General features: G+C 40.2%; 1 protein-coding gene across 1 annotated transcript in view; it reads left to right on the top strand.

Annotated features, from left to right (window-relative positions):
• The first annotated feature begins 1,464 nt into the window (after positions 1–1,464).
• The window catches only part of Xrn2 (5'-3' exoribonuclease 2), a 74,942-nt gene continuing 63,186 nt past the window's right edge, over positions 1,465–13,220 (top strand). Inside the window, exon 1 of the mRNA XM_048348708.1 lies at positions 1,465–1,651. Coding sequence (XP_048204665.1) covers positions 1,577–1,651 — 75 coding nt within the window. The 5' untranslated portion in view covers positions 1,465–1,576. The remainder of the gene's footprint in view (positions 1,652–13,220) is intronic.

Raw genomic sequence — 13,220 nt, 5'->3', positions numbered from 1 at the left:
TCTTTCTTTTTTTGCCAGTCCTGGGGCTTGGACTCAGGGCCTGAGCACTGTCCCTGGCTTCTTTTTGCTCAAGGCTAGCACTCTGCCACTTGAGCCACAGCGCCACTTCTGGCCATTTTCTGTATATGTGGTGCTGGGGAATCGAACCCAGGGCCTCATGTATATGAGGCAGGCACTCTTGCCACTAGGCCATATCCCCAGCCCTAGAAAATAATTATTTAAATAATAATTTAACATTTTTTTTTGACAGTCCTGGGGCTTGAACTTGGGGCCTGGGCACTGTCCCTGAGCTTCTTTTGCTCAAGGCTAGCATTCTACCATTTGAGCCACTTGAGGAATGGAATGGAACCCAGGGCATCATGCATGCTAGGCAAACACTCTACCACTAAGCCATATTCCCAGCCCTTTAGGCTATTAAATAAAAAGTAGTCTCTTAAGTCTCTACAGTGCAACATGTGTCATTTTTCATGTTTTCAACTCCATGTGTGGATCTATTTGAGGGTTGGTTTCTCACCGATTCCTCTATCTGCTTCTGCATTAATAGTCTTACTGCCTTATTCTAACTTCATAAATCTTGCTTCCTGATTTACATGGTGTCTTTTTACCAACAAAGTATACTAACTCCGGGTCCTAAATTTATTTCAATTAAATGCAAAACAATGCAAGAAATTCTTTTTTCCCCCCTGCGCTAGACATGGGGTTTGAATTCAGGGCCTGGGTGCTGCTGTCCCTGAGCTTTCTCATTCAATGGTAGAGCACTCTACCACTTTGGGCTACAGCACCACTTCTGGTTTTCTGGTAGTTAATTATGGATAAGAGTCTTAAGGAATTTCCTGCCTGGGCTGGCTTTGAACCACCATCCTCAGATCTCAACCTCCTGAGTAGCTAAGATCTACAGGCATGAACCACAGGCAAGTATTTGGCTGAGATCAGCAATTTTTCTGCACACACACACACACACACACGTAGCTGGAAAGCTGGATGGATGTTACGTGGTGGCTAAACTCTGTAACTAAAGTGAGTAATTTATGTAAACCAGACACTGTTGAAAATACCTTAAGAATCCTCCGTTTCATAGTTCTGGTATTGTACGGCAATATAAAACAGAAAAGAAATCCGGAAATGGAATTAACGATGGAGCTTAGCTGCTTCAGCCGCAGTTTGGGAAGAAAAGAAGGTAAAGTAAGTCATGCCTTCTCCAGAGTGCCCAAACGGGAAGGGAAGTGCTCTCCAGGGCCTGCCGAGCGCGGGGATGTGTCCCAGCCCAGGGCAGCGGACGTGGAATCTAAGGCAGTGGCCACCGAGAGCGACAAGTGTCCAGCGAGGCCAGGCGCAGTTTCGGCTGCAGGACCAGCGATCCCGCCACCACCCCGGCCAAGTTACTAACAGCCCCGTCAATTAGCCCACTCACCTATGGGAGTGTCTTTCCCGACTTCCCTCTCGGCGACGCGGTGACGTCACTGCCGGTCTCCGGCGCGCACGTGGGAGGAAGCGCCGCTGCTTGTGGCCGCTGTTCCGCTTGTCTCTTAGGTTACACTTGGCCACCAGCCTCGGCCGCTACGCCTGTGCTGCCGCGATGGGAGTCCCAGCGTTCTTCCGCTGGCTCAGCCGCAAGTACCCGTCTATCATTGTCAACTGTGTGGAAGAGAAGGTGAGGAGGCGCCGGAAGGCCGTCCAGATGAGCCCCGGCCACTGTATCTCCAGGCCGCTGGGCCTGGGTGTGAGGTGCCCCCTCCCGCCTGGACCTCACCGGAGCCCTGGCCTTCCCGCCAAATCCCGGGGCCGCGGTTGTCCCGCACTCGGTTAGACGTGGATTTTGAGAATTGGAGTGCGGAAGTAGCCTGGGCGGGGCCAGAGGCTGTGGCTGGGCCTGGACGCGCGAGAGGGTCGCTCCTCCCTAGCCCCGCTTTTCCTGGCACCGGAAGGCTCCGCCCACGGCTTTGTTTCCTCCCAGGTCCGCGCAGTTTGGGGACTTGGGACTCCACCGCGGCTGTGCTGCACTTGCCAGCCCTGCCGAGTTGTTGTCGAGTTAGCTGGTTATGGTTGCAGGTGCAGATAGATCCCTGCTTTTAATTAACAGTCTTTTAATTGTTGGCGGTGAGGTTTCTGTTGTTTACTATCTAGCGAGGCTGTTTTTTGCAGTAAAGTTATAAATATATATGAATTATATGTGTACACACACACCCCACCCCACCTCCACCACAAAGCAGTCTAGGACTAGACAAAAGTCGAACGAATGCCCTCGCCTCTTGTGTCCCGGAGTGGTTGTTGAAGTTATCAGGAACGTTAGGCGCACTCGAACAGTTAAGAGACTTGAGGTTATACGTTCCTTAAAGTATATAATTTATTTAATTTAACTTGTCCATCCAAGTGAACATTGCTTCTTTATCAGAATCACAGTCAGAGACTTGGCTGTACAAGTTTGTTTTGAAAAATAAAGGAGAGAACTTTAGAAATGAAAACGTACTTTGATTGTGATCCCTGTACAGATGCATATTATGTGTGATTCTGTTTCTTAATGTTGATTTTCTTTTTCCTAGACTTGCCTTTTTTCACTTTGTACCTCCCCTCACTATTTTTATCAGTCATTCTTTCTTTGGGGAGACTCATTGTTGGAGTTTTGTTTCTATCTCCCGCCCTCCTCCCCCCCCCCCCCACCTTTCTCGGTTTCACCCCGTGGCCTAGGCTGGCCTTCAATTTGCAATCCTCTTACTCTCAGCCTCTCCCAGTGCTGGGATTACAGGCACGTGCTCAATTTTTGAGTCCTATTTATTTCTGTGATAGTTAAAAAAATAAATTCTAGAGGTTTACTGGAAAGCTGCTTTCTGGGATTTTCAATGGGAAGTACTGTTTTCTGGATCATTATCTTTCTTGCTAAAATGAAAACTCTTCCTCGGTTTTTGTTCTTAATTGAATTTTTAGTAAATGCCATTGGGCCCACAAGTTTTCTGTCATTATAGGTCCACAGGTATCTCAATTCTGCCCTATACATATGAGACATGGAGTTCCAAATTTGAAAGCTGTCAATACTTAGAAGACCTTGTTCTTTTGTCTAGTTATTCACAAAGTTCAAGATTAGTGTGTTTTTATGTACTTAATTAGTAGTTTTTGCTGTACTTTAAATGTGCCAGTTACTATTCTAAGCATTTTATGGATAGTAGCTTCCTAGATCCTCAGAACCAGCTGCATAACTGTTATTTATTATTACAAGTCAGAAAACTGAAATAGAAGGATTAAGTATTACTCTCAGGTAACATCAGACTTAGTATAGAAGCCACAAAGGCCATGCACCTAATATTTACTCCTTTCTTTGTTTTTCCTTTTTTTCATTTTGATCAGTTATTTCTGAATTTTATTTTTTAAATTAGTTATTTTTGAGAATGTGTGTTGCTATATAGCCCAACTGGCCTTGAACTGCTGGGTGCTAGCAGTTTTACTGGCTTCATCTTGTAAGTGGCTGAGATTATAGGCATGTCTAGCTTCTTTCTGAATTTCAAACTATCATGATTATGGACCTAGGTATAGATTTTATTTTAAATTCTTCCTCCCCCTCTTCCCCCCCCCCCCACATGTACTTGAATATGTAGCCCAGGCTAGCTTTTTTTGTTTGGTGCTGGTTCTAGGGCTTGAATTCAGAGCCTGAGCACTGTCCCTGAGCTGTTTTGCTCAGGGCTAGTGCTCTACCACTTTAGCCACAGTACCATCTCTGGCTTTTTAGGTGGTTAATTGGAGATAAGAGTCATGTAGACCTTCTTTCCTACCCAGTATGATTTTCAACCATGATTCTGAGGCCTCAGCCTCCTGAGTAGCTAGGATTACAATCATGAACTATTGGTGCCAGGCTCAGGGTTGGCTTTTTACTGGAAAACATTCTGCCTCAGCATCCCAGGTGGAGCGCTGGGATTACAGATTATAGTGTTACCACGTCTGACTTTTAATTGTCTTGGTAGGTATTTGACAGACTCTGAGTCTGGAGTCTTGTGTTATTCGGTGTTAAGGAATGCTCTTTGATTATTTCTTAAGCTTTTCATCTTCCCTCTCAAAACTGTAGATACTGGTCATCACTGGTAGTTTTTCTTGTCTATTGTCTTCTAGCTCTTCTCTCTACCATCACTCCTATTTTTGCAGCTTTATGAAAATATAACTAACATAAGTAAACATACATTGACGTGTACAATTTACTAGTTTATACATCTGTATAACTATCACAAAAATGAAACAGCAGTATCACTTCTAGAGTTTTCCTTTTGTCTTTTTATAATTCTCCACCACCCTTCTTGTGGTTTGTCAACTGTTGATGTGTTTTCTAGTCCTGTAAGTACCTTTTCCTCTCTAAAATTTTATCAAAATAGCATTCTACAACATAAACTCTTTTCACAGCTTACTTTCCTGTAGCATATTTGAGATTTGTTCATGTTGATACATGAACCAGTAGTTCATTTTTTTAGAGGAGAGATATCTTGCTATGTATTCTATCTGTCCAGAGTAGATCTTCCTGCCTGGGCCTTGGGAGTACTAAGATAGGCATGCATCATCATGCCCAGCGTCATTTGCTTTTTAGTTTTTTATCTTATTCTGTTCTGAGTGTACTACATTTTGTTTATTCATTCCCCTGATTGAATTCAATGGTTGGATTGTTTCCAATTTGAGGCTATTACAGAAAATATTTTGTACAAGTCTTTACATGGACATAGGCTTTGGTTTTTTTGGAGGGTTTTCTAGGAACGAGATTGGTTTATATGATAAATTTGTGATTATTTTAAAAAGAAAAACCTTGTTGTATTCATAACCTTTGTTAAATGATACCTCCTTTGTACAACTATAAAGGTAAAAAAGAAAAAACTACTTTTCCCAAATTGGTTGTGCTATTGTACTTCTTTTTGTTTGTGGTTTTTTTATTATCAAATCATGCACAATTGTTGAATCAGTAAGTCATACACTTGACATAGTAATATTAAAGTGGCTAGGCAATAAAATCCAGCACCATATTCATCCAAAGAGCACTGGAGCAAAGCATTTACATTTTGCCATTTACATTCACCTTATAGTATTTCAAGTTAGGTAACAACCTTTTCTCTATAGCACTTCATCCTTTTCTCAGCATTACCATGAACTCACAAGATGAAGGGTGGGCTTTTTTATTGTTAGAGACAAGTACAACCATATTTCAGACCTCAGAGTTTGCTGATGAGGAGAAATGTCTCCCTTATTCTGGATCTTGGCTTTTACATTTTCTATTGTATGTAGAGCCCAACCTTCAAATGTGATAGTCTTCTCCCTAATTTTTTTTTGTAAATAAAAATCTGCATCTTGAGCTAGGTGCTGATGGCTCATGCCTATATCCTTGATACTCGGGAGGCTGATATCTGAGAATTGAGGCTCAAAGCCAGTCTGGTCAGGAAAGTCCCTGAGACACACACCCCTGACACACACACACACCCCTGACACACACACACACACACACCAAAAGTAGAGTTGTGGCTCAAGTAGAGCCATTAGCCTTGAGCACAAAAGCTCAAGGATTGGCACATTCACACACACAACAATCTGCATCTGGTGCTAATTCCACCATACATGGTTAATTGGAGAGTTCCTTTAAATTTTGTTACTACCAGCACATGAGAGTTCTGCTCTATCTCCTTGTCAACACTTGGCATGGTCTCTTTCAATTCTTAGATTTTCTAGTATGTCATTTTATTATGGCTTTCAATTTGTATTTCTGTAATGGAAAATCTTATCAGATGCTTGATGGCCTGAGCCACTCCTCTATAGCTCCTTTTACTCTGGTAACTTATTAAGGTAGGGTCTCATTGTTTGGCCAAGTTGGCCTTGAACCAGTGGAGATCTCAGCCTTCCAAGTAGGTGGATTATAGGCGTGAGCCACTATGCTTGGCTTCTTAAACTTCTTTTTTGTTTGTTTGGACTCAAGACCTTGTGCCTCCTAGGCAATCTACACTTGAGGCTCTCCCGCAGTGCCTCTCTTTTCCTGTATCTTCGTTGTTAAGGGGTCTATTCAGATTTATTTTGTCCATTTTAAAATTGTATTGTCTTGTTTAGAATTGGTTATATATTCTAGATAAAAGTTCTTAACATTTGTCTTTTGCAAATATTTTCTCTTACTCTACAGCTTGCCATTTTACTAAACAATGTGTTAAAAGTTTAAAATTTCAATGACATGATTATTAGCCTTTTTCTTTTATATTCCTGCTCTCTTTTACGATTAAGCAGTCTTTGCGAAAGCCTAGGTCTTGTATTTCCTTAAATAACTTTTATAGTTTTAGTTCATCTGATAATTTGTTTTCAGTATTTTAATACAGTGAATTTTAAATGGTAAGCCTACTTTGCCTTCGGTAACCCCATGGGTTACATTATATTGTTTTTATATATTGTTGGGTTCAATTCACTGAAGTTTTCTTAAGAATTTTAAAATACATTGATAAGAGATTCATGTAGTATTCATGTCTTTACTTTGTTTTGTTTCTATAATGGAGATTGAACCAAGGACCTTGCCCATACTGGGCAAGTTCTCTACAGTTTAAGCCATGCCTGCAGTTCTTTAGTTTTTATGGTGTGTATGTGTGTATACACATGTGTGTACGTGCCCATGTACTAGTCAAGTGTGTGTTTTGTGGTATTGAACTCAAGGCTTACCACTCTACCACTTGAGACATGCTTCTTGAGTCCTTTTTTTCCAAGTTTTTCAGATAGGGGTCATGCGGCTATCATTGCCCATCTGGCCTTGATCTTTCTGTCGCGTCCTTCTGAATAACTGGGATTACAGGTGTGTGCCACTTATACCTCCTCTTCCCCTGCTCTCCCCTCTCCCTTCTTCCTCTTCATCTTCTTTGACAAGAGTCTTCCTATGTAACCTAAATTATTTATCTTGAATGCAGTCCTTATACCTTTGCTTCTGAGTACTGGGATTACAGGCCTGTACATTGCATTTGGTTGTGTAGTTTTGATATTACAATAGTGTTGGACTCAGATGATGTTATAGTGTTTACCCTTTTCAGTTTTTTTAAGAGTTGTTTGTAGATGTTGTATTTTTTCTTTCTTAAATATTTAGTATAGCTCATCAGTGCAGCCATGTTAACCTGTGGATTTGTGGAAACTTTGTTTTTGTAGAGTGTATGTATATGTTGGGGGGAGTAGATTAGGTCAACTCAACTCCAAAATTCTGCTTCTGTAAATGGCTTGCTTGACTTGTTTGTTGCTTGCTCTATCCCCTGCGTCAAGCACCTACATTTGTGCTATGCTTTTATCTTTATAAACCCCAATTTGAGGACTGCTCAGGGTCACGGTGGCAGCTCCCGAGTCTGTGCTGCGTTCCTGGCTAGTCAGGTCACTTTTTGCTTCCCCAATAAATCCATCTTTTTGCTTGAGACTGTCTCTCAGTGGTGGAGTCTTGGAGGGACCGGAAATCCCTTCCCTTGAACTCTGTAACATTTCTAACCCCATAACAGTGTGTGTTGCTTGCTTGACTTGTACTTTGTCACTTGAGCTGTACCTCCAATCCAGTATTTTACTGGTTAATTGAAGGTAGAATTTTTTGCTCAGACTAGCTTTGAATTTGAAAGATGCTAGCTAGAATTACAGGCCAGAGCTATCAGCCTTTTGTTGATGAACTTTATTTGGGGAATTGAACTTTATTGGGGAATTACTCCTTCTTTAATACTATAGGTATATTTATAATGGCTACTTTAAAATCTCATTTTATTAAACCCAACAGTTTGAGCCAGGCCCTGGTGATTCAAGCCTGTAATCCTAGCTACTCAAGAGGCTGAGTTCTGAGGATTGCGATTCTAAGCCAGCCTGGGCAGGAAAGTCCATGAGACTCTTATCTCCAATTAGCCACCAGAATACTGGAAGTGGTGCTATGGTTCATAGTAGTAGGGCACCAGCCTTGAGTGAAAAAGCTCAGGGACAGTGCCTGAGTTCAAGACCCATGGCCAACAACAATACTAAAAAAAAAAAAAAGAAAGAAAAGAAATAAATCCAATGGCTGGTCAGGCTCTTAGACAGCTTATTTTGTTTGGGGGGGGGGGGGCGGTAGAGCGGGGTGTGGATGTGGGTCCTGAGGCTTGAACTCAGGGCCTGGGCACTGTCCCTGAGGTTCTTTGCTCAAGGCTAGTGTTCTACCACTTTGATCCACAGCACCACTTCCAGCTTTTTTCTGAATAATGTCTTAGAGATAAGAGTCTCCCAGACTTTGCTTCCCAGGCTAGTTTCCACCTGCCATCCTCAGATCCTCAGGTCTCCTGAGTAGCTAGGATTACAGGAGTGAGCCACCTGGGCCTGCCATGACATACTTTTTAATGGTCTTGTTTGTTTGTTTGGGGTTTTGCCATTGTTATTGCTGTTTTTTTAAATTTTGATGTGCCTGGTAAGTTTTTGTTGCAAATTGAACATTTTAAATGATACATTGGAGTAACTAGTCCCTTCCAGGCCCTATTAAGGCTTCTTATTCTTTTTTGTTTATTGACTGAATGAATTAGTTTGTTGAAATATATGATCTCTTTTAATTTACTATGCTTCTGCTGTTGATCCTCAGGGATTATTGTAGATGCTTGTAGTCACTGTGGTGAGATGTTAGTGGTACAAGGAGCTTTTGCTCACATTCTTTCCCTGATAACACCCAACAGTTAAACCCAGAAGTGGTTTCAGAGCATAAATTCCTCTGCCAATTAGTTTTATCTAATTGTGGCTCATTATTGGAATTAGTTTCTGAGTCCCCTGTTTGCTATTTGTGCTTAAATCTAACATTAAGGTGATTCCCAAAGTCTCTTATTCCCTACCTAATGTTCTCCTGAAAACTAGCTAGCATAGGCTGGCAGTCCCACAAATATCCTAATCACTCTTCACCACATTTTTCATTATTCTTAAGAGTACAGGTTTAAATTTCACCATGTTCTTTTGTAAATAAAGTTCCAGTGTTATAGCTCTTCACCCTGTTTTATTGGAAGTTGTTGCCAATATGATTTAATACCTGGACAGCAAAGATCAGTTTCACATGTCTTGTATATTTTGCATCTCCCGTAGTATTTTCTTTAGTAATTGTAATTCCACTATTATACCCAGCCTGGTGTGTGCTGAGGACACATCTGCTCATATGTTACTGATTGATGCTTATATGATTGACTTCAATAGTAAATAGGCATGAACTTTGTGTTAGAGGTTTACTTTAAAACTTGTGAAACATATTTTTATATAGTAGTCCTGCCATATCTGTGCTTTTACTTTGCATAGTTTCTTACCTGTGGTCAACCATGGTCTGAAACTAATGGTAAGCTTTAGATATACCCAATTTATAAGTTTAAAATTGTGTGCCAATCTAAGTATTGTGATGAAACGTCACACTACTTACTACTCTACCCAGCCTAAAACATGTTCAAATATACATACATACATACATACATACATATATTTGTGTATATATGCATAAGTATATTATATACTTCGTGCTGTAGTCACTTGATAAGGCCTCACACTATAGGAAGTAGTGATGCAACTGGGTACCAGTGGCTCATACCTGTAATCCCAGCTACCCAGAAGGCTGGGATCTGAGGATGCAGTTTGAAGCTAGCCAGGCCAGAAAAGTCTATGAGACTCTTATCTTCAATTAATCACCTAAAAGCTGCAAGTGGAGCTGTGGCTTAAGTAGTAGAGGGCTATCCTTGAGCAGAGAAGCCCAAGTACAGTACGCAGACCCTAAGCCCCAGGACCAACACCAAAAATGAAAAGAAAAGTGAAAAAAAGGGAGAGAAAGGAAGAATAATTATACTGGCAGTTTGAATATACTAAAAAGAATCTGTAAAGTGCTTATTTACTATCAAGAGATGAACATTCCTAATAAGCCAACAAATAATAAAGAAAAGTAGTTTATACTGAGATAGAAGATTAGAATGAATAACATTCAGAGTCTAGCACTGTCTTTAATTTCAGGTATTCACTGGGGCCTTTGGAACATTTTATATGGATAAGAACTACAGTAGAGGCTTCATTATTTATATATCCTTTTCTTCACACTTCCTAGACAGGTACTCTACTGATTGAGCAATACCTACAGCCCTTTTTGTTCTGTTTACATTTGAGATAGGGTCCCTTTAGTGTTTAAGCTGGAATCCCATGAATTTTTTGTCCTGGCTAGCCTTGAGCCACAATCTTCTGGATCTTTGCCTCCCATGTAGGATGATGGGTGCATGCTATTGGTGCCTGGCTTTTTTGTTTCCTTTTAATATATACCTTTATCTTAATTTTTGGCACTTTCATGCATAAATACAATAATATTTGAGCTACATATTTAGGATATACATATCTGTTCGATCTCTGAAATTGTGAAAGACTGTTTCCTACTAGGCAGAGATACCTTGACAGCCAAATTTCTGGGTAGGGTTGTTCCCTGTTTCTCCTGGGAATTGCTAGTCAACCAAGATACTACTTTCTCTGCTCTTCTGATTCAGGCTTTTCAAGCTTCTGTACTCTTGTGGGAATACCTGTCTCAAGTTGCCTGAGACAGTAGGGCCTGAATGAGTAAAAGAAGAGGAGATGGATGGAAAAGGTTGGCCTGCCTGCATGTTTCTGTGAGTGAGTCCTTTCTGGGAATTACTTTTGATAGGATTTTTTTCTCTACCATGTTTTAGGTACTGTATTCTGTTTTACTTTTAGTGGTTTTCTGTATTTTAGGCATCTTGTGATTTTTCAGCTACAGTGTTTCTACTTTTTGTTTCCTACCATAGTTGCACAATGTTAATTATTTTTAATGATGAAATAATTTGATTTTATTAACAATATTATTTTTATTTATTTGCTTTTGAAATGGTCTTGCTGTATAACCCAAATGGTGATCATTCTATCTTAAGCTCTTGTGCTGGGATTTCTGGCATTCACCAGCACACTTGGAATACATATATGCATGTAGCTATATTCAATCAGAGTAGCTATTGTCTTAGCTGCTCCTTTCCCCCCCGCCCCCCTTTGGTGCCAATCTTGGAGCTTAAACTCAGGGCCTGGGTTTTGCCATTCATCTTTTTTTGCTCAAGCCTAGCACTTTACCACTTGAGCCACCGCCCCATTTTTGGCTTTTTGGTGGTTAATTGGACATAAAAGTCTGACAGGCTTTCTTGTCCAGGCTTGGATCCACAATCCTCAGTTCTTAGCCTCCTGCATAGCTAGGATTACAGCAGGGATTACCCAGTCTTATTTTTTTATATAGTTCATATCAGTAAGTTCACTTACACTGTACAATTCAGTTGTTGCTGGAATATTTATATGGTTATGCAATCATTACTCTCTGTTAGGTGATTTTAGAACACTTCATTCCTCTCGTTATATCACTATTGTTCCCATTAGTAATTATTTCCCTTCTCTTACCTTTCCCCCTCTCAGCTAGAAGTCACCATTATTCTACCTTCTGTCTATAAATTTGTCTACTGTAATAATTTCATGTAAATGGGGTCGTACAATATATGGTCTTTTGTATTGCTGCATGTGGCCAGACACTTCCACAGGCTTTTATACTCCAAGCATCCCGTGGTCCCCTGCATAAGGCACTGGCTTTCCTGTTTACCATATTCTCTAATACAGTGTACACTCATAGCCTTGGATCCACTCTTCCACTACTTACCAGGTTCAAATACCTTTTATCAGACCTGACTGCAGGTGAACTACAACCCTCTGGTAATGGACAAAGTCACATGCACTGGCCATGAAAACAAAGATTCTGTGTTTGGTGAAAATAACTTTGTGGATTGTGTACTATCTTTATGAGGTTTTTTATTACTTAGGAAAATAAGTGTAAAACAGTTAAGTGTTTGGGTGGGTTTTCTTTTACATCTATTTGCTTTTTAAAATGTAATCATATGCTTATAAAGTGATAACTTTATAACTCTAGTTAAATTACTCTTCATTAAATAATTGAAAAAAATGTGGTCTTTTGTGATTTATCTTCTTTCATTTAGTATAATCTTTTCCGGTTTATCATGATACAGTATGTGTATGATGGGCTTTTAAATTATTTACATTTGTGGTGTTTTGTTTTTTTATTATTGCCTTATGTGTGTTTGGGGAACTGTTATTTTAAAGTGACCTTTACTATTGATAGCAGAAATTAGATCTTATGATCTTAATCTTCTGTTGAAGACTTGGAAGAGAGTAATAAATACCATTTATAAAAAATGTAATTGCCTACTTCTGGAAGTGAGACTGTGTGTGTGTGTATGTGTGTGTATGTGTATGTGTGTATGTATTGTGTTTTGGTCCTGGGACTTGAATTCAGGGCTTGGGTGCTTGAGCTTTTTATTTTTTCCTCAAGCCTAGCACTGAGCCAGGGCTCCAGTTTTTTGATGGTTAAGAGGTTCACGGACTTTACTGCTCTGGCTGGCTTTGAGCTATCATTCTCAGATCTCAGCCTCCTGAGTAGCTAGTATTACAGGCATGAGGCATCAATGCCTGGATAGCTCTTTCTTTTGAAGAACTTAAAAATCTAGAATGACAAATATAAGTCTGAAAGTGTTGTGAGATAATAAGCAATGTTGTAAGGAAGTGTAGGAGGAAGATGCAGTAATTTCTTGGGGAAAGCCCATTATAACAAGATGTTCTCAAGTGAGTGACATTTGATCTGAGTCTAGAAATAATAAGATCTAAGGAAGCAAGAATTGATGGGTGAAGAGGGGACTATCAAGGGAGATGCATTATGACAAGGCATTGAGGGAAGAAAGAGTATTTCCTAGGAAATTTTGAAATAGCAAGTGGGCCTCAACAGTATTGTGGCAGAACAGGAGACTACACCAGGCTCTTTGTTTTGTAAGACAGACATTAGTGTATTAGAAAGTGAAATGACATTGTAGAGATTGGGCTGGAAATCAGAGAACGTACTGGTGAAGCAGTGCACAGTAGGGTTGTTTAGGTCAGTACTGATAACCTGGTATTTATGGTAGTGGCAATGAAGGACACAAAATGGAGAGACTTCATCCCCTCCCTCTTCTAGGGTAAATTGACAGGATTTATTAATGAGAATGATGAGGGAAATGAACTCTTAAGGTGACTTATAATCTCTCACTTGGACATTTGAATTATTTGGGAATTTGATAAAAATCACCCACTTTTTCAAACAACTTGTGTTCGAAGCCATTCACTTACAGTGGATGGGAGAACTACTTCAGTTTAAGAAATAAAATATAAAGGTTATTTGAAGTGTTTTATTTCTAGTTTGGAAATGAGTC

The sequence above is a fragment of the Perognathus longimembris genome, chromosome 6 (assembly GCF_023159225.1).
Source record: "Perognathus longimembris pacificus isolate PPM17 chromosome 6, ASM2315922v1, whole genome shotgun sequence".
Classification (NCBI taxonomy): Eukaryota; Metazoa; Chordata; class Mammalia; order Rodentia; family Heteromyidae; genus Perognathus; species Perognathus longimembris.
The sequence above is the reverse complement of the archived record's forward strand: the minus strand, read 5'-3'. Positions and strand labels throughout refer to the sequence as shown.